This window comes from Colletotrichum orchidophilum, assembly GCF_001831195.1.
Source record: "Colletotrichum orchidophilum strain IMI 309357 chromosome Unknown Scaffold_102.1, whole genome shotgun sequence".
Lineage (NCBI taxonomy): Eukaryota > Fungi > Ascomycota > Sordariomycetes > Glomerellales > Glomerellaceae > Colletotrichum > Colletotrichum orchidophilum.
The window spans coordinates 49,686-69,931 of NW_019173058.1; the positions used below are offsets into that span (position 1 = coordinate 49,686).

A 20,246-nucleotide genomic window follows, 5' to 3' on the forward strand; every position below is an offset into this window, starting at 1 on the left:
TACCTGGTGAAGTGTGCAGTGGGGGAAGGCCGCAAGAATCCTTTCGTGACAACGCTCGCGATGATAACTTGAGTCTTTAGATAGCGATGTATAGCGTATAATTGAACAACCCATCGTTGAGAAGATAACGAGGACGTGGTCGCGGCATTGCACACTTGAGAGGGCACACCTTACTAGAAAGCATTACCTGCGGCTTTCCAGCATCGAGTCGAGGCCATAGACGTTGGCCATCAGACTGTCCTACTTTAACCCTGAGCCTCATGTCTCACCGAAACGACGGGAAAGACGGAAATATCACACCGCAACCGGGTTCCCGAATATGGCAAGTTCAACAATTGGAGACGGGTTGACCGTTTGAGGGGTAACCTCCAAGCACCCTGAGAAATCACCCGCTGCCGACCTCATCTGATTGGCGCGCACATCAGATCTCGAATCCGCTCAGACGTCCAAACAACTCGGAACACCGCATCATGGGACGACGAGTGGCTTGGTTGAGATTGCTCCCTCCGGCTTTCATGCCGATTTCTAAAAAAGAAACGTGAAGAGAGAGGCCTTCTGGCATTGTCTTGGGTTGGCCGCGTCGGACGAATTGGAGACCCGCGTGGTCGCTCGGATCTGCAGCTCACCCGCATGCGATGCTGCGGCCCACGCGTCATGCCTCCAACCAAACCTCCTCACCCCACGCTCGAGACCGGCGAGAATGCCGCTTCCACGGTAGTATCAAACACTTCGGTTCGGTAGTCCATTTACCGAACTTGCTACGGCACTTTTCCCCCTCATCGTTTCCCCATGTTATTGAATTAGTTCCCTCTTCCCCACGGGGTAACGGAAATCCTCTAAAAATGGCTTTATACCAGAAAGGTTCTTCTCCTCCCTCTGCTACCTGACTTTGTTTTCTCGTGGGTTTAAGCTTCTCCAGGTCATCCCAACCATAATTCATCGCCTTCCCCAGTCGCAACGACGACACACTGCCAAACACGGGACAAAGAAAGAGCAGCAGCCCACCGGCACCATGGAAGCCAACAAACCGAGCATAGAACAGGATGAGAACACTGTAAAGGGTGAGACCGAAAGCGTCGTGAATCCCACAGCTTCGAATCCGACTCCGGTGGAATGGGCTCAACACTTCACAAGCCAGGATGAGGTCTGGCATAAGGCCATGGACAAGACCCTTTTGCGGCGAGTGGACCGGCGCCTCATGCCAACTCTGGTAGTCATGGTGAGTTTTGCCAAAAAAAAAAAAAAAAAAAAAAAACATGAACAAAAGGAGACCGATCCTACGAGAGCCTCAAGAATCTGACACGAAATGTAACACCCCAGTACCTCCTCAACTTCCTCGACCGCTCCAATCTCGCCCAGGCCCGCCAAGGCACTCTCGAAAGAGACTTGGGCATGACGGGCACCGACTTCAACCTCGCAACGTCCATCTTCTTCGTCGGCTACCTGCTCATGCAGCTGCCCTCCAACCTCCTCCTGACCAAAGTCAAACCCTCCTTCTACCTGCCCATGTCCTGCTGCCTCTGGGGCGTCGTCTCGACCTGCAACGCCGCCGCCGACAGCTTCACCCACCTCATTGTCATCCGCTTCTTCCTCGGCTTCGTCGAGGCCCCCTTCTTCCCCGGCGCCGTCTTCCTCATGTCCTCGTGGTACACCCGCGCCGAGCTCACCCGCCGCATCGCCTACCTCTACGCCGGCAACGCCCTCGCCAACATGTTTGGCGGGCTCCTCGGCGCAGGGATCCTGGGCGGGCTGGAAGGGGACCTAGGGATCGCGGGGTGGAGGTGGCTATTCATCATTGTAAGTTCTCGCCGTCTTTATGAGAAGGAAAAAAAAAAAGACGAACAAAAGGTTCAACTTCCACAAGAGACATGACTGACACACCGCACCACGCAGGAAGGCGTAGTGGCCATCGCATTCTCCCTCGTCGCCATGTTGATCCTTCCGGACTATCCTCACACGACAAAGTGGCTCTCGGAAGAGGAGCGCGCCTACGCCGCTTGGCGGCTCATTGAGGACATCCAGGAGGCCGACACGTACGGCGAGCAGGGCATCCTCGACGGCGTCAAGATGGCTGTGCGGGACTACCGCTTGTACATCTTTGTGCTGATGCAGCACGTCAGTCTCATCTCGCAGACGTTCCAGTACTTCTTCCCGACCATCGTCGGGACACTGGGATACGGCAAGATTACGACGCTTTGGCTGACTGCTCCCGCGTGGGTATGTTTTCACCTTTTCCAAGTGATCCCCACCCAGTATATGTGTCCAGGGGAGGAAATCTTTTTCTGGAAATACAGCTTACGCTTTCGTCACAGGCCGCGACGTTTCTCATCTCACTCTGCGTCACTTGGTCTTCCGCCAAGACTAAAGACCGCTCTCTTCACATCGTGTGTCTCACGCTCGTCTCCGCGGTCGGCAACGCCATCGCCACCGGCTCGAGCAACGTCGGCGCCCGCTACTTCGCCATGTTCCTCATGCCAATGGGCGCCATCTCCGCATGTAAGTCCCCATGATGAAATTCGACTCGACGGCTCCTTCACCCCACCTTGGCACACGTTCGCGACTGACACGGTAGAATCCCCATAGATCAAATCATCGTATCCTGGGTAGCAAACTCCTTCCCCCGACCTCTCGTCAAGCGATCAGCATGTATCGCCATTGCCAACATGATTGGTAACACGGCAACAATCTACGGATCTTATAGTGAGTGGCCATTTTAATTCAGATTTAAAAGAAGAAACCAGACATCAAGTTAAAAGTCCTTCACAAGCCAACTGACACCAAAAAAAAAAGTGTACCCCAGTAGCACAGGACCGCAATACATCCCAGGAGGCAGCGCCAACACGGCAATCTGCGTCCTCGTCGCCATCCTCGCGCTCATCCTCCGCTACGTGCACAAGTGGGAGAACAAGAAGCTGGAAAAGGCAGAGCTTGATGTGGCGGTGCTGGCCGAGGGAGGCGGCGAAAAGGCGCCCGTGGACCTGACGCAGGAGAAGAGGGCCGCCGGGTTCAGGTACATCTACTAAAGGGGGTAGTTGAAACCGGAAGACAGCTTGCGCCTTTGGCAAGAAAAAAGTTTATGTGTTGCGTCAGTCAGATTTGAGATGGCCAATTCTGTTTATCGCTTCGAGACAGGGGTATCTCTCTCCTTTGGAGGGCCTCGATGAAGTTCGATACCTTTGTTCGCTTCGAATCGAGGATCAATGGTATTAGCGATCCGCTGACGGTCCATGTGGGCTTTTCCCGAGATGATGATGAATGGGAATTGTAGACCTGGTATGAAAGTGTGCATTGGAAGTTGTATCCCATAATAACCCAATCCTCTTACAAAGACGTTTGTGTCTACCAGTCTCCGCTGTGATTAATCCAACCTATCGAGACTTTCGAAATGTCGAGATCAAGGTCGTGGCGTTTATTGTCCACTTTAAAAGTAATGTCAAACATAGTTGTCTTTTGCTTGGACTGCAGAAGTTACCTTACATCTGGCCCGGAAAGAACGTAAGGACGCCGCCGATGGCCACTCGTGGTAGATCTAGCACCATAGTAGGGGAACAATTTAGGAATCATAAGACTTGTAGTTTATGGAGAAGCGAAACCACTCGATATTTGGTAAGCCTCCTGGAGACATCAAATATTGAATGTAGCAAACGTCTACTGAATTGAACAAAGGAACAGCTGCCTCCCGCCCATTTTCCATGACCAACCACGGTCAAGATCGCTCAAAGTGCATCCTAATATACAACACCGATTTTTCTCTTGCAAACAACACCGGTACACGTTCTCCGAGAGTACCAGATGGGCTCTGCCTCCAAAGAAGTCAATAATGACATCAAGCACTGCCATGAATCATTCCCGCCAATGCAGTTTCCCGTTCTCTCGGATCAGGGTATCCTCTACCACACCCTCGCCCATGGCTCCGACTCTGCGGATCTGATGGACCCGGTCAGACTTGCGTGTCCCGCTGTAGTGATGTATCGTGTCTAGCTGTAGTAGCTCCAAGCGGCAGCCCCGTCCACAAATCGTCTCCCAAACTGACTTGGCAATTTCCGCAGGTGTTACCCCCATTATATCTGCGCCTATTGTTGTTTCGCATTTTCTCTGATACGCACGAGCTCTTCTACACCCGCCTGGTCCAGACGTGACTTCGATGGTGGAGTGGCGGAGTGTTAGGTGAAGACTTCGGAGGCTTCGCATCCGTCCGAGAGACTCGCATGCCTCCACCATCTCTGGTGAGCTCGTCTGGAATGTAGGCACAGCAATCGTAATGGTCAGATCCGCCACCAAGGAGCATGCCTTAGAGAGCAGGTTCAAGTCCTGTGACGTGATCTTGGGGTATTTCTGCATGGAAAAAAAGCCGTAGGAAGGGCGAATGCTAAGTTTGCGTAGCGAGCCCCCAAACTTGGACAGCGCAAACTGAACGGCTGGTGAAGTTATTTGGCCCTCGAGTGAGAGGGCTGTCAAGGCTGGCAGGATGGCTAGAAACTCAACAGCGACGTCTCCGGGAATCCCCACGTCCTCTTGATTGCCAGGGGGTCCAATGCGATATTCGCCGTAATTCAACTCCAAATTTTCGAGGTGGTGGAATCTGGCATGGGTTGTCAGCCAGAGCAAATCTCTAGAACCCGCGTTCAACCTCAAGTGACGCAGTGCCGTGAAATCCGTCGCTTCAAACCATGCCTTCAGCCTGTCTGGGTTGTTTTTTTGTAGAGTCAGAGAACGCAATGAACCGAGTTCTGGTGACTTGGAAATCTTTGAAAGATTCTTTCCAGATACGGGGCTGTCGTTGACTATTTGCAGTATCAAGTTTTGCAATTCGCTCTCGAAATCTGCATCATATCTCCGCTTGTGCCTGCCTCCGAAGACCGGTTCCAGTTCTACCGTCTTGAGGCTCGGCGAGAGGCCCTGGATGAGCCGTAGCACGACCGATTCGTTTGCATGTCCGGTGGATATCTGAAAGTACTCCTTGATCGAGATGCCTTGCAATTGGGGCGAAAGCAGAAGAGCAACGTCATGCGCATCGATAGCAGCGCCTTCGACGCAGTGAAGATCGAAACTTTTGAGTTCTAACCGGCAACTTGGGTGATGCGTGCGAAGAGTTTCGAGAAGCAGAGGTGAAAAGCTGCTTTCATGTTCAATGACCAAGTTGGTCAGTCCGGGTAGGGCTTCGAGCAACCTGATCATGGGAGTCCACGATTCAGGATCGACAAAGGCATCGCGGAGACGTCGGCTCTCAGGTGACTTGTGCTTGCCGCAGAACGCGTTCTTACTTGCTACCGGCAGCATAATGTGGCGATCAGGCGAGTAAAGATCGCTGTGGGGGAGCGTCTTGTCCACAAAGGTCATTCTAAGGCGTCGGACATGCCTGGCGGAGTTTGTGCGTTCCAGAATTGCGAGCCACACGTCGACATCGCGCTGTAGCCTCCGAGGATGCTTGACGAGGATGTGGATGTCGCGGAACAAGAAGCAAGCGGCGGCAGCGTGGAAGGCTCTGTTGGTAAGGGAAAAGGAGGACAAATCCGGCCCAGGAACGCCATTGAGATGCCCCGCGATGCTGATGAGGGTCTCGGCCGGGAGAAGGTTCAGCGATGGGGTGGACATTCTTGCTTCAGTCGCTCTGCTGATGCCGCAGTCGCAAAAGAAGCACACGACGAGGATGGAGAAGGATAACGAAATACATCGCGGGGGCTTGCGTCAACAGGAAACAGAAACGTGTTGGAAGACAAAGCACCTCGGGCGAGGTTGGCTCACTTGCCAATATTGTTTGCTAGAGAAGAGTGGGTTTGGGGTCCTGATAGGATAGGGAAGGATTGGTTGGTTCAAGAACGAACACCACCAACCAACGTCAATCAGGAAGTCGTGGGCCGGCTTCCAACCGACGCGGGAACGGGAAAGACGCCGGGCTGGGAAGGTGTTGGCCGAGAGACAGTTGGGCCAAAGTAGGCGACTTCTGCATTTCCAGCGGCCAACTGCAGCTTTGCTCGAGGAGTGATCACCTCAGAATAGACCAAATTTTGCTAACGGCCACGCACGCTCACGGCGGCTCAAGGAAGAGCCGTCTGACCCCAAGTCCGCGAAAGCAGGCAGAGCCTCGATTAGGTTGGTGCTGAATGGGTGAACATTCATCTGGCAGAGGGGCACGGTACGTAACAATGGAGCGTTGGTTTCACCGGTCTGAGACAAATCTCAATTAATAATGTCTCTGCTTAAGCGAAGCGGCACAGCGGTCTTGCCTGGGTCACGACTCACTCACAGCTCTCCGCCGGCACTGTCCATAGTAAATCCGGCGCCTCTCCATCCCCACGCGATAACGTAGTGGTCAGCCAACAGCTTCCACTCCTCTACCTCGTCGAGGCCCTCTAAACGATCCACCCGCTCCTTTTCCTTGCTTGGCACCCAGCTTTCCCAAATGCGTTCCACAGTCAGCGCGTTGGCGTGTTCAAAGCCTGCATCGCGGAGACGCTGTGTCTGATCCTGCGGCAGCTTATAATTCTCCAGAGTAGGCATGCGTATTCTCCTTGCCGCAAGGTTGGATGTCATCATCTTGCCGAAAGGATCGTCGGGCCTGATGGGTTCGTACACGACAATAGCAAGGTTGGGAATCTTCTGCTCAAAATATGATACTACTTGTTTGGTTGTGGATGTCTCAAGGTAGCAGAGGCAACATTCCGAGATCAGTAGAGTAGGGATATCTGTCCTGATGCCCGTGAGAGGTGCTGCGCCGGGCTGCACCATTTCTCGTAGATCCCGCGCATGACAATAATATTTGTCTGACGCAGATGGTTGGCAGCCCCATGACCCGTCTTCCTCAACCGAGGGGACTCCAAGGATATTTCGCAAGGGAGGGAATGAGTCCACTAGACGTGCTTTCTTCCGAACCGTGACTGAGAAGTCTATCTCATGGTAGACTAGTTGAGGCCTTTTTGCCCTGGGAAAGAGACGAAACGGACGTGTGTCTGTGCCGGCCCCTAACGAGATGATTTGTCTCTCATTTGATCCAGGTTGCGCATTGCCAGCCTCATCCAAGAAGCTGTCAATGAGGCTATCGAGAGCGTTTGTCCTTGTGTAAGTGCCTGAAACAGAGGTCAGCCTCCATGCTCAGCGGAAGCAGACCAGAGACACGGACCTCGATTGATGATTGGGAGTCTTCTCGGAGGAGGCCCATTTATGTTGTCGACAAAGAAGTGCGCGTAGGGGTCGACGAGATATCCCACATTGACGGCACTCAAACGCGAGCCGGCTGCGTCGTCGTCGGTTCCTTGAATCGTCTGATCATGAGTCGGGCCCGAAGATGAGGGACCGCCGCCGGGACCCCTTCCGCGCCCCCGACCGGCCCGGCCACCTCTCGACCCGCGGAGGGAAAGCAAGTTGGGTATCGGGTTTCCAGACATGAAGGATGTTGTTTCGGAGGCGGGCCTGAGATGGATGATGTTCCGTGTGCAGCATTAGTGAGTGTACGGGTGACGTAGGAGGGAAACTACTGGGTGGGGCATCGGAGTGCGACGCTGTCAGTCAGTCAGTCACTGGAATAGGGTGTGGCCCGTGCTCAAGCGCCTCCAACGGTTCGCAGCCGGCTCCGTTGTCCACTAAGAACCAGAGCGTGGCACTCCCGCAACGTCGTCCTCTTCCCTCTTTTTCTAAAGATATCCAAATCGTCTGCAAGATTCTGTGAGTCAAAACAAATCCTTCGTAAAAAAAAAAAAAAAATCATCTAGTGCCTTTCTAGTCGACCTTCCCGGCTATCAAGCTCAACTACTTCCCTAGGATCGAGCTCGGGGGATTATTGTCTCTGTGCTGCTCAACTGGATAGGTAGTCGAGACTGTCACTCAAACGCTTGTATTTCGTCTAGTCAGTACTGCGCGTAGCGAGATTATAAATTCGGAGTCTCAATTGTGATCACATAAGAAGCTTTTGTCACAGCGCTGCTTACGATGAACAAGTGTTACCAGAGGAATGTGGGAACTCTTTTTTGGTGCTGGCATGAGATTAGGCCCCTTGAGATTCACAATCACCTCGGCCGGAATCATTCTCTTCTCCCTTCCGAGTCCTCATAGCGAGTATCAGGACGTTCTTGAACGATTGTTCAAGTGGATGGGCACACCTTGAATTGATGCAACCATGTTCCTATCTCCGTAATTCTGCGTCTCTTTCGCTGAAGACAGCGTTGATACCGCATTTCACTAGTCACACGATGCCGGTCACAGCAGGAATGCAATGCCATTGGGCCCAGCAGGTTGGCGCCAGCTCAAACCGTGCCATTCTCCCCTTGAACCAATGCCGCCGATTGTTGCCCATACGAAAACCAAGATAGTTTGTGCCATTAGATATTGTGACTGTGTTGGTAGGCTGGGCAGGCAGGATATGTCAAGGTCCCAAGGTATAGCGACACGCCTCAATAAGTCGACGATCGAGAACTTGTAGGTGAGCATTATGAAGTCCGAGATCAAATATTGAACGCCAACACGTTTCCCAGTCTCTGAAACCTCAGACTGATTCCTTATAAGTTCAAGACAAGGCTGGGAGAACCATACCCTCCCATGTAGGCTACCAACCCAGAAATAAACATGTTGGGCTAATTCGAGCAATGTTGCATTCGAGACCCGGAGAACATGTCTTGAGCACTGGCCAATGGCTTATTTTGGATGTAGTCTTCCGGGGGCATGAAGACTAAACCGTCCAGCCAACAATGAGTGCGCACGCCTCGACTCTTGATCAATCGGCTTTAGACACAAGCAAGAGTCGATTGACGCGGGTTACTGTCGACATGAGCAGACCCCAAAATAAATGTCCGAATTCTTTCGGAAAGTCGGGGTCGGGCGCCCCGTCGCCCCGACTAAGGTAAGCTTCAGGAACATGCGCCGCTCTTTATTCGACTCTGGTCTGATTTAGGGGGATCATCCGATGTCCCGGATGGCATAGAGACCTTTCGAAGCCGACAAACAGAGTCTGATGTCGATTATGCAAAAAATAAAAATAAAAAAATAAATAAATAAAATAAAAATTTAAGATACGAAGGGGTGTAAAGGTGAACGACAGGCTTCAAAAAGCCAGACACGAAGTTTCATGCGGGCTGCCTCCTCTTCTAATAGATCAGATGACGAACAGAGCCATCACGAATAATGCGATGCAAGCTTCGTAAGTTGCAAGTCGACAGCCTCGTAAACATGCCAGCTCTGTTCGGGTGCCCGCACCGACCTCTGCGACGAATGAATTGGAACAACTACAGGTATGTGGTAGAATGCGAGGCGGCGTGAAGTTGTAGACATTGCAGGTAAGCAAGCATGCACGCAGACGGCACGGACCCCACGTATCCCTGCAGCCCTGCCTGGCGATACTGCCTGAAGGTCTTCGTGGTGGATACCAACTCAATCGGCCTTGGCTTCAAACCGTCAGACCATTCGCTCTTCGTCACCCGTCGCTCATTTCTCGCTTGTCCGAGAGAGTAAGAGGTTGTACGTAGTACCTATGGCGCGGCACGTCGCTAGTGCTGCGTCCCAGGATGCCGCCCATCCCGTTGGCGCTTTGGGGGAGGGGCGACTGTTCAATGTGGAAGGATCTAGTGGGTCGAAGGGGGAGCACGGAGTGGCTGTGCCAGCCTGCTGCCTGGTGAAATGCTGCCGCTAACCTTTACGCCTCCCCAGATCCCGGTGTAGCGAAGCAACTAAAGTGCCTTATGTAGCTCCCTCTGCAAGGTACTTTCCTCCCCGGTGCGTCTCGCGCGTTAGGACAAAGTAGATCGACCCCCCCGACGCAGGAGCTGCGCAGTGACCAGTGACATGTTTAAGTGAATCGCCGCCTAGAGTTCGTTTCCCTTTTGACGTCTGACACCCCTCCGTTTGCCTCCGCTTCATTCTGTCCCTTCATTTAAAGAAGCTTCAAACTCCAACAACCATACTTTCCTCGCCATCATCATTATTGCAGTTTTGATTGTCTTGACCGAATAAATCGCAAACATGTACACGAGGCTGCAGCACCTGGCCGACGCCGTCTACAAGAGGGCCGTCGAGGAGTCTCCTCGCGAACCCGAGCTTCCCGGCTGGTCCTTCTGGGTCTTCCTTGCCGACTTTGTCGTCTTCCTCCCCGTCATCCTCTGGGTAAGCCTGCCTCCTCCCATTCAAGGCTACCTCAATCAGCCCTTCATATCATAGACCCGTCTCACTAACGCGTATACCTTGTAGACATCCTATACCCTCCACCAGATCTACCCCATCTTCGCCATCGTTGAGGACGAGAACCCGCCCGCCTACGATCCCGTCAACCTCGCCGAAGATGAAGGCGCCATCCTCTCCGCCGACCCCGAGGTTCGCCCCGATGGCCCCGTCCCCGTAACGAAGGTGACCGGAGGCCACCCCACCACCGTCACTTCCTCCATCCGCTCCATCAACCGCCTCCTGACCACCTACGGCGGATGGCGCTCCAACTTCCGCGGCTTCGGCGTCTACTTTGTCCAGGCCCTCGCCACAAACTTCCTCTTTGGCATCTTCTCCTCCTTCCTCCCGGACATCCTCGCCTCCCTCGCGACATTGCTGTCCGCCCTCGCTCTCGTCCAGCTCTCCGCCGTCTGGGTCCACATCGTCATCACCCCCTCGAGCTCCGACTACTTCTGGAAGCGCCTGCCGCCCTTCAAGCGCACCTTTGACGCCACCGCGAAGCCCGTCGCTGCCTACTGGCTCGCCGAGCAGGTTGCCACCTGGGTTCCCATCGCTGTTGGCTGGGCTCTCGGCCTCAACCTCCCCAAGTTTCAATTCGGCAAGCCCGACTCGGTCGTCTCCCACCCACAAAGCTCCGATGCCTGGAAGAGCGTCGTCATCACCCTCATCAGCATCGCCTTCCAGATCATCATCGTCATCCCCGCCCACGTCGTCCTCGTCCGCATTCAGGCCTCCCTCATCCCTGAGGAAGCCAACACCATCATCCCCTTTGACCGCTCCTTCGAGGGCAAGGTCGAACCACGCGTCGTCGGTGGCAAGGGCTACGCTACCATGGATGATGCCTGGAGTGGCTTCTCCCGCAACGCCTGGAAGCGTCTGGTTATCCTCTACGTCAAGATCTTTGCCATCTCCATTGCCGCTTTCGCTCTCATGGCCGCCGTCGTCATTCCTGAGATCATCATTTTCAGCAAGCTTGCCAAATAAATGTTTGGTAGGACATGGTAGTCACAAGGTCACAAGTTCCGACAACGCCATGTCTCAAAGTTTAAGGTTATTGCGCTTCTCATTGACTTACCCCGCAAGGCTCGCAAGGTTACATTGATGTGAAGAAACTAGGAGACGAATTTCATAATCTGCACTTGAATGTTCGTCGCTATACTCTAAATCGTCTCTGACTGGATGGTGGCCGCTTCATGTCTTGTTATCACAACTGCACATCTCCAAGTAAATAGAGAATGAAATCGAAATCACTGAATCACCACCATCATCAAAACATGAGCAGCGAGTCTTTCTTTCTAGTGTCATTAAACCGTCAAATGTCTTGGGTTTCATAAGTTGTGAGGTCCTTTCGTGACAATACCAACTCCCCAGACAATGCAGCAGCGGTAAAGGCAAGTGTTGCCAGTCGGCCGTTCTTCTCATCCATCAGCGGCGGTTCCCCCTGTATGTCCATGCTCATCCATCATCCGTTATTTCTCACTCACGAGAAGCACGGCAAAACGGTAACGCACCGCAGCTCCAGGATACAATCCCATGGATTTCATCATAGGTGCCCATAAGCCCCCCACACCCTCCCTCCTCCACACCATCCGCCCCCGTCCCCAAATCTTCCCTTGACCAGAAAAAAGACAAAAGACCGCCCAGAAACTTGCTTGACAAGCCAGAATCCAAGAGCAATGCAAACCCTGCCCAAACAAAAGAGAATGAGGGAGAAAAGCCAACATCAAAGGAGAAAGAGAGGGTTGTCTCTACTCTCCCATTTCCGTAATTTGTGTTTGTGTTTGCATGTGAATCTTTGACAACCTCATCATCATCTTCTCTCTTCCAGTATACTGACCAAGAAAAAAAGGTAAAGAAAAGTCTCTGCAAAGAGTCAAGTAGCAGTGTACCTTGATTGAACAAGGAACCGAAAGGTCAGCCGCTGCCAGGGTCGACACAGCGGGGGGTATAGCGGTCTAATCCGCACCAAGCTGTGATCTAACTTGTACTTTGTCTATTCGAAAGTGGGGGGTATATCTCCCCGAACGGTGTCCCATTGCCAGGGGCTCCAAAGGTTCAAGGGCAAAAAGGGGCTTCCGGTGCAACTTAGGACTTCTGGGAGAAGAACCAACTGCTTCGCTTGCCGGCACTGCCCTCGTTCTGCTGGATGCTGCTAATGACGGGGATGGAAGGTCCCTGGGTATCGGCACCGCCACCGCGGAGGGGTTTGGCAATGCGGCTGCCGGCACCGGAGAAGCTGAAGCCACCCAGTGAGGGAGAGTTTAGGCCACGAGTGCTACCAGCCTTGGCAGCTTCTAGCCTCTCCTTGACAGCGGCAAGTTGGACCTCAAACCTGCAGGGCACAAGTCGTTAGCAATGGTACAGCATGAGACAAAGATGAACAATGGTGGTCGAAGGATTGAAGAGCAGGCAGATGCATGGATCGCAAGGGGGTCATACTTGTGGTTCGCAGAGGCCATCTTCTCCTGGCTATCCTGTAGCAGGCTCTCGAGGCTCTGGATACGCTCATTACGAGCAATGAGTTTACGCTCAGCGATGGCAACCTCCTTCTTGAGCGCCGAATTCTGCTCGACGAGCTGGCGCTGAACCTGAGTCAGCTGCTCAAGGTTCCTCTCCAAGAAGGCCATCTTCTTCTGCTGGGCCCGGTTGTTGGATGACCGGAGCACGTTGTTATACTGCTCTCTTGTCTCGTCAAGCGAGATTTCGAGTTCAACCACACGCTCACACCGATTCTGAAGATCGCGCATGAGGCTCTTCTTCATAATGTCGAATTCAGCAATCTGTTGCTGAATGGACTTGCCGTTCGCCATGGGTGCGGCAGTACCGGCCTTGACTCTTTGTTGGAGATCCTCAATAAGAGTCTTCATCTTTGAGTTCTCGGCAGCCTTTTGGGCAATGTCGGCCTTTAGCTCATCCACCAGTTCCATGGAGGTGGTCTGCTTGTTGGAGTAGGCACTCTCTAGGCGAGCCTTAATCTCCTCGACATCGTTCTCCCCGAGATTGCGGGTAAGAAGCTCTTCGTACTCCTGCTGAAGGGCCTGCAAGCGGTCCTCGAGCTCGGCCCTGCGGCGGGCATCGGCTTCGCTTGAAGAGGCACTGTAAACGGATAGCTCGGCTTGTCTAACGATTCCTTGGATCTCGACGAAACGCGACTTGAGAGCCTGAAGCTCATCGGGGTTGACAACCTCTCCAGTGGAGCTGACCTCGTGAAGAGCCTCCAGTTGGGTGATAGCCTCCGAGATAGCCTTCTCGTTGTCGCTGAACACATCGGCGCCGAGGTCGAAGCCAGCCATCATCTTGGCCATCTTCTCAGCCTTTTTCTTCTCCTTTTCATCGAGGACAGCACTTGTTTCCTTGGCGCTCATTTTCACGTCCAGAAGCTGCTGCTTGACCTCGTCCAGCTCTGCAGTCAGCTCAGCATTCTGCTCCTTGAGCGCATCCATGGTGATCTGCGCCTCCTTGCCCTCGAAGGTAAGTCGCTCAATCTGCATCTTAACCTCGTTCACTTCGCCACTAAGCTTTTCGTTCTCCTTTCCAGTCTTCGCATCGTGCTCCTTGAGGTAGGCAAGCTCCTCCTTGGTCTCTCTAAGAGTCTTTTCTGCCGCGTTGTACTGGGACTCCTTCTCGGCAATCTGGTCCTGGAGTTCGTTTTCCCGGCGGAGAAACTCGTCGCGCTCGTCTTTCTCGAGAGGTAAGCTTGGTGTTCCCGATCGCTCGGAAATGGCCGGGGTCTCGGATCTGCTGTCAGGTAACAGACGGGATGGTGTTGAAGGACGAGGCGCTTTCGCTTCGGCCTTGGTCCCGGCGACGCCATCTGCAGACAAGGGGGCCACCCATCTGTCCTTGGGCACGGCTTCTCCAGCACGCCACAATTGGACTTCGCCTTCCAGATTCGAGAGGTAAGTTTCAAAAGTCGAGATTTGGCCTCTGGCCTTGCCGAGCAAAGCCTTGAGTTCAGAGGGACTCAGCTCTGCGTTAATCTTGGCCTTGTTCTTGATCGCCTTCGCACGAGTACCGAATCGCAGGGTGCTGAGGGTTTCAGCGTCGTTATAACTACTAGGAGAGCAATTAATGATGAGGGTGGTTCGACTGTTACCTCCCAGAGATTCTTGGAGGATACGAGTCAACTTGGAATCGCGGTAGGGAACGTGGGATGATCTGCCGTCGGTCAAGGCGTTGATGACCATTCCGAGAGCGCTCAAACTCTTGTTGATCTTCTTTGCTTCCTCTAGTGTCTGACCACTGGCGCCTGTCTTTCCAACCTTTTCGCTACCGGCCAAATCGACTAGGAAAAGCTGGCCACTCTTTGCTGATCCGGTCTCAACGTTCTTTTGAGTAATGGTAACGACGAAGATGGAATGCGAACGGGAAGATTCCTGGTTCATGTTGGTTGCGGCGACGGCTCGGGCGTTTCCACCTCTTCTCATGACCTCGTACACTTCCTGGACGCTGGAGACGTAGACCTCCAAAAGACCCTTGACGTACACACCGCGATTCTTCTCCTCATGAACGGGAAGGTTGTCGTTTTGGGGCGCAAGCAAATCACGAATCCTCTCCATGTAGATTTCCATATAACTGACTCGAACCGTGTACTCGATAGTGCTGGGACTAGACATGATACTGGCGAAAATCTGTTCGATGATGCGGGGAATAACGCCTCGGCCTTCCTCGTCGTCGATACTAGAACCCATCATGGTGTAGGATTTTCCGGCACCCGTCTGACCGTAGGCGAAGACCGTTCCATTGTAACCGTTGAGAATATCGTCGACAGTCGATCGGATGGAAAAGTCGAAAATATCGGACTGCTTACATTCCATGTCGAAAACACGGTCGAAGGTGAAGGAGCCCTGGGCCTCCTTGGACTAGAAGCAAATGCGTCAACCAGTTGCCGGCATGCGCGGCGTCTAACATCCCCCAGGGGGGCACTTACGTCGAGAGAACATGTTTCCTCGCTGCTGAAGGAGACGATGGGCTGGCCGCCCGACGCCAGTTCCACCTTGTTCTGTGGACGGAATCGGGCCACGACCTTGATACTGTTGTTTGCACCAGACATGGTGACGGTATTTCAGACCAGACGAGGTCGAATCCAATGTCGTGGGGTTGCGATCGGGACAATATGCTGCGAGATAAGGGGGGTGTGGTTGCGAGGCACTCGGCGGCCGCAGCTCGGCAATGGGGCTTTGTGTTGGAAGGACACACAAAGGCGGGCGGAATGAAATGACGGTGTGCAGATGTGGAAAGGCTGCTAGAATGACATATCGCAGGTGTTGCAGGGCGATGATGCAAGGAGCAAAGAACAGCGACAGCACAAACCAGCGGCGGCAGCAGCCAGAGAGGCAGTCGATCGGAAAGCGAGAGAGGAGGGAGATGTGTGGTTGTCTTGTTTGGAAAACGGGTTTGGGGGGGGCTTTGGGGGGTTGAGATGCAAATGACGGGACGCGCTAGCAATCGCGTAGAATTATTTGATTGCAGCAAGACAAAGCACAGAATGCAGGTGCAGAGGGGGAAAGTACCTGCCCGCAGTTCTTCAGTTCACAGAGTCACAAGTCACTGCTCTTCAGGCCCCATCCTCCCGGTCGCCAGTCGCCAGTCGCCAGTCGCCAGTCGCCAGTGGAAGGAGGGCCAGAATGGGTACAAAAAAGTAGACCAATCCCATCCTGCCATGGTCACTTCGCGCTGGTCGTTTCATCCCCACCTCGTCGTCTTTCCCAAAGCAAAGCCGAGGGGTTCCCGTCCCAGAAGGGCAAAGTCCCCTGTTCCTCTGCTGGAATGGGCGGATATAGCAACAGCACACAGTGCCCATGCAATGCCCGACGGGGCGGGCTGCACTACACACTAACCATCCCGGGCAGGCATGTTGGCACAACAGATGGCCCGGCGCATTGCACACTAATTAGAAGACCATCGGCCGAGCACGCGACAGAAATCGCTGACGAGAGTTTGCACGGTTGCCCAAGTGGACTGGGAGTTTGGGACTCGTCTTTTGGGCGTGACTTGGTGTGGACAACTCCACTTTCGCAGATGCATTCTTATTAAACAACAACGGACCGCATGTTCTTCAACTGGTATGGTATTCCGCTGCTTATGAGATCCCAAATGCACTTCCCACGAACTCCCCTGTAAAGCCAGATGAAGACGAACCTAACGTCACCGACAACGGGTGACTCAACGGATAGGAAAGCAAAGCACGTCCACGAAACGCCTATCGCAACATGGGGTCGCCCCAAAAGCCACTTAGAGAGGACAGCACGAGCCGAAACGCCAAATACCCCCACTCTCACCTCATCGGGGACCCCAGTTGCTTAATGCGAAGCAGATCAAGACATCTGTCTGGTCCCTCCGGATGTAGCTCATGTCAAATCTCTCCCTCGTTTGGCCCTCTAGCATCCCATCAAAGCCCAGCAGCTTATTCCTACACGAGCCATACCCTGCTGCAGTAAGGCGCGGCCAATCTTTGTTCATAACAGTCGTGTGTGTGTGCGTCGTGGTATCATGCCAATTTAGTCATCCCAGCTCTTCTCGACAGTCTCACGAACACGCTTCGTGTATTCCTTTCGGTTATCTTTGTAGAGATTCGACGCTTCTACGTTCGCTGGGGAGCCCGTGTTTGGGTCATTAAGCAAACTGGTGATGCAAGTTAGCCAAGGTAGATCCATCGCTCGCAGATTGACATCCGCGATACCCAGAGTAGGACGGCTCACCTCTGAATGCTCGTCAACACTGCCGCGACGTCGTACGTGGGACTCCATCTGTTCTGCAGGATGTCCAGGCAAAGCTCTCCTGTAGCGTAGACGTTTGGGTGGAACATCTGGCTGATGAACTTGACTGCGGGCGGCTTGTTGGGGTATTGTTCCTCGAACTGCATGACGAGCCTGAACGTGCCGTCTTCGAAGGGAGTATCGGCGGGTCCAATAATTACAGCGTTCCTAGAGCATGCCTTGTCAGCCGATGCCGTTGGCACATCCGGCAGATTCGGAGTTTGGTCAAGCATACCAAGTCATGACATTGTCGGGGACCGGCGAGGCAGAAACGCCGGCGGGAGGATCAGTCTGCATACGCTACTCGGTACGTCAGTATCGCAAATTCAAAATAGCCCTGTTGAGTATCGTGGCTGACCTTGAAGTCACGCATCAAGCGACGGCGGGCGGCGGTAGACATGGTGGCGGTCGGCGACTGATTACAAAGACTGAGGGGTCGGAGGATCGCAACAGCCGTCGAGAAAGGACGGAAGCGAACCAAAAATTTGGTTCAAGGCGTGGGCGGTCGGTGCGAGAATCCTCTCTGGGTATCGAGAATGCTGGAAGTTATGCAGGTCTGCGTCGCTGATGTTGTATGATGGAAGAAGGTGTAGAAACGTTGAACGGGTCATATTCGACAGTGGGACAGAATGGCGCGGGAAGCACTCGCCTTCACCACCGCCTTCCGCTTGGGCCAATCGGTGAGTCCCATAATTTGGTCCAATCATAGTGGTCGATACTAAGCGCGAATCACCCGATACCAAAACGGCACGCAGGGGTTTCCAACACAAACACAATCACGATTCAAGCCACTCCATAACGCTTCTAGGCCTCGAGCTGGACCGTTGAACTGCATCTACAGAAATACGAAAGAGATTTGTTTGCCGCCTCTGCTTTGTCATGTAGCTGACAAGCGCACCTGAGAAGTTGAGCTATAAAAAGATACTCAGTTGCATCAACTCGCATGCAACTAGAGAGATGTAGCTTTTCGTCCGTCCGCATGAGCGGGCTAACGTTTTCTTCTGTGGCAACGCATTCAATATTTATACCTGCGCCGCAGAATTGACATAACGGCGAGGATGGGCCGTATGCCGCGAATTTCCGCGGGGAAATGTCCAAGATACAGGTCAGAGTGACAGAGTTGCAGGAGCTGCCGGAACCGGTTCCACTCCTTTGGCCCGACGAGCTTTCTGAACAGAATTGGTCTTACTCCCACGGTCCGGGGTGGGGGGCCGGTTCCCCTGGGGAGAGGTGACCTCACTCCTCACTAAGAAGCTCGGCCCCGCCCATGTATCCCCCATGGGCACCCCCCTCCTCTTAAGCCGAGGAAGACCGCAGGACCTGGGGTAATTATTGCCGTCCAGCGCCTTCCACATGCTTGCTTCATTCCTCTCGAAGTGAATTGTGAAGCCGCCATCCTATCTTTTTTTCCCTCTCTCCATTTCCCGTCTGCAAGATCGTCTCAAGTCTCTGTTACTCACTGCGTTTCTGCTGCGGAATATTGTAACACTACCACCATGTTTATGAGGCACTCATCGAGGCTTCCTGGCCAATTGGCTAGGCAAGCGGCTTCTCGTCAGTTCTCCACGAGAGCTGCGCTTCGGCAAGAGATTCGGGACGCGTACATTCTCAGTGCATCAAGAACACCGACAGCAAAGGTAGCAACTGTTCAGTGAACCTCTCCGAAGCTCCTCTAATTGACACGGTCTTTAGTTTAATGGTTCGTTTACGAGCGTAACCGCGCCGAAGCTTGGCGCCGTCGCCATTAAGTCTGCGCTCGAAAAGTCAAAGGTCCCTGTCGACAAGATCACCGACGTGTACATGGGCAATGTGCTACAAGGATCCGTTGGACAGGCGCCGGCTCGCCAGGCCGTGATCTTCGCCGGTCTCCCGTCCAGCGTGGAGGCAATCACCATCAACAAAGTCTGCGCATCCGGTCTGAAAGCTGTCGTCTTTGCTGCACAAAATATCCAGCTCGGTCTCTCGGAGGCACAGATTGCTGGGGGCATGGAGAACATGACGAGGGTGCCTTACTATGTACCTCGCGCTTCTAGCCTGCCGCCGTTCGGTCATGTCAAGATGGAGGACGGCCTGATCAAGGACGGTTTGACCGACGTCTACGACCAATTCCATATGGGCAACTGCGCCGAGAACACGGCTAAGAAGTACGAGATTTCTCGCGAGATGCAGGACGAGTACGCTATCGAGTCGTATAAGCGCGCCCAGGCTGCGTGGAAAGCCAAAGCTTTTGCCGAGGAGATCGCCCCCGTCACTGTTCCCGGAAAGAAGGGCGATACTGTAATTGAGTCCGATGAGGGCTACCTCGATGTTAAGTTCGACAGGGTCCCTACCTTGAAGCCGGCCTTTGTGCGCGACGGCACCGGCACCGTCACCGCTGCCAACTCCTCCACGCTGAACGACGGCGCCAGCGCGCTTGTTCTGGGCAGCAAGGACATTGCGCAACAATACGGCTCCGGCTCTCGAGTGCTGGCAAAGATCTGCGGGTCGGCCGATGCCGCAGTTGATCCTGTTGACTTCCCCATCGCCCCAGCCAAAGCTGTGCCTATCGCGCTCGAGAGGGCAGGTATTACTAAGGACCAGGTCGCTGTGTGGGAATTCAACGAAGCCTTTGCCGCTGTCATCAAGGCGAATGAAAAGGTATGCGAATCATCCATAATCGATCAATCGTGACTAATTTCGATGGCGTAGATTCTCGGATTAGAGGGTGCCAGGGTCAACCCCCTTGGAGGAGCAATTTCCCTCGGCCATGCCCTGGGTAGCTCCGGATCCCGAATTCTAGTCACCCTTCTGCACCAGTTGAAGCCTGGCGAGTACGGTGTTGCGGCCATCTGCAACGGAGGCGGCGCGGCCACGGCGATTGTCGTGCAGCGCGTCGAGTCTGTATAACCGGCTAAATGTTCGTCGGCGCGGGTACAGTTTCCGGCCGCGTGCGTCTAGGCTGGGAGAAAATGGAAGCGGCATGCACACGGTGCTTAGCTTCATGCGTGACTTGAGGGCTGCTTTCCGCGCAGATTGCGGTGATCACAGCGGGGTCGAGGCGCGTTGTAAACGAGGCGTAAAACTTTGAAATGTTGAAGAAGCCAGCTAGCAAAAGCAAATTGTATTTGGGTGCTTTATTAAAATAAACTATCCCATGTAGACTTCTTGGCGCAGATTGTCGGTAAAATTTCCACTTTGAAGTATGTTGAAGCTTGATACTGGAATAAAAGGCACACCACCGGCACCATACAACGGCTCCGCAACGGCCCAGCGCCAACGTCTCACCGAGCACACACCTTTGTTTCCCGTACACCGAAGAATCCACCTCACCTCACCTCGTCTGGCTCCAGCTCTCTCACCTTG

The 20,246-nt window shown here is 53.6% G+C and overlaps 7 protein-coding genes across 7 annotated transcripts; 3 read left to right on the plus strand and 4 right to left on the minus strand.

Moving 5' to 3' along the window:
* Positions 1-1,012: 1,012 nt before the first annotated feature.
* CORC01_10361 (major facilitator superfamily transporter) lies at positions 1,013-3,023 on the plus strand (the record flags this gene model as incomplete). The annotated part of the gene is made up of 6 exons (XM_022621989.1): positions 1,013-1,219; positions 1,321-1,797; positions 1,894-2,217; positions 2,295-2,496; positions 2,584-2,700; positions 2,791-3,023. The coding sequence occupies 6 exons, from the start codon at positions 1,013-1,015 to the stop codon at positions 3,021-3,023; spliced, it is 1,560 nt and encodes a 519-aa protein (XP_022471477.1).
* Positions 3,024-3,843: 820 nt separating this feature from the next.
* CORC01_10362 (uncharacterized protein) lies at positions 3,844-5,595 on the minus strand (the record flags this gene model as incomplete). The annotated part of the gene is made up of 1 exon (XM_022621990.1): positions 3,844-5,595. One exon carries the CDS (start codon positions 5,593-5,595, stop codon positions 3,844-3,846), a length of 1,752 nt encoding a protein of 583 aa, XP_022471478.1.
* A 648-nt stretch (positions 5,596-6,243) lies between these two features.
* Positions 6,244-7,385, minus strand: CORC01_10363 (leucine carboxyl methyltransferase; the record flags this gene model as incomplete). The annotated part of the gene is made up of 2 exons (XM_022621991.1): positions 6,244-7,067; positions 7,121-7,385. The coding sequence occupies 2 exons, from the start codon at positions 7,383-7,385 to the stop codon at positions 6,244-6,246; spliced, it is 1,089 nt and encodes a 362-aa protein (XP_022471479.1).
* A 2,563-nt stretch (positions 7,386-9,948) lies between these two features.
* CORC01_10364 (ubiquitin carrier protein) lies at positions 9,949-11,130 on the plus strand (the record flags this gene model as incomplete). The annotated part of the gene is made up of 2 exons (XM_022621992.1): positions 9,949-10,089; positions 10,174-11,130. The coding sequence occupies 2 exons, from the start codon at positions 9,949-9,951 to the stop codon at positions 11,128-11,130; spliced, it is 1,098 nt and encodes a 365-aa protein (XP_022471480.1).
* A 1,101-nt stretch (positions 11,131-12,231) lies between these two features.
* Positions 12,232-15,199, minus strand: CORC01_10365 (kinesin heavy chain; the record flags this gene model as incomplete). The annotated part of the gene is made up of 3 exons (XM_022621993.1): positions 12,232-12,478; positions 12,586-15,008; positions 15,077-15,199. 3 exons carry the CDS (start codon positions 15,197-15,199, stop codon positions 12,232-12,234), a joined length of 2,793 nt encoding a protein of 930 aa, XP_022471481.1.
* Positions 15,200-16,646: 1,447 nt separating this feature from the next.
* On the minus strand, positions 16,647-17,304 carry CORC01_10366 (ubiquitin-conjugating enzyme; the record flags this gene model as incomplete). The annotated part of the gene is made up of 4 exons (XM_022621994.1): positions 16,647-16,770; positions 16,848-17,072; positions 17,140-17,204; positions 17,263-17,304. The coding sequence occupies 4 exons, from the start codon at positions 17,302-17,304 to the stop codon at positions 16,647-16,649; spliced, it is 456 nt and encodes a 151-aa protein (XP_022471482.1).
* A 1,096-nt stretch (positions 17,305-18,400) lies between these two features.
* Positions 18,401-19,790, plus strand: CORC01_10367 (acetyl-CoA acetyltransferase; the record flags this gene model as incomplete). The annotated part of the gene is made up of 3 exons (XM_022621995.1): positions 18,401-18,541; positions 18,597-19,541; positions 19,593-19,790. 3 exons carry the CDS (start codon positions 18,401-18,403, stop codon positions 19,788-19,790), a joined length of 1,284 nt encoding a protein of 427 aa, XP_022471483.1.
* Positions 19,791-20,246: the final 456 nt, after the last annotated feature.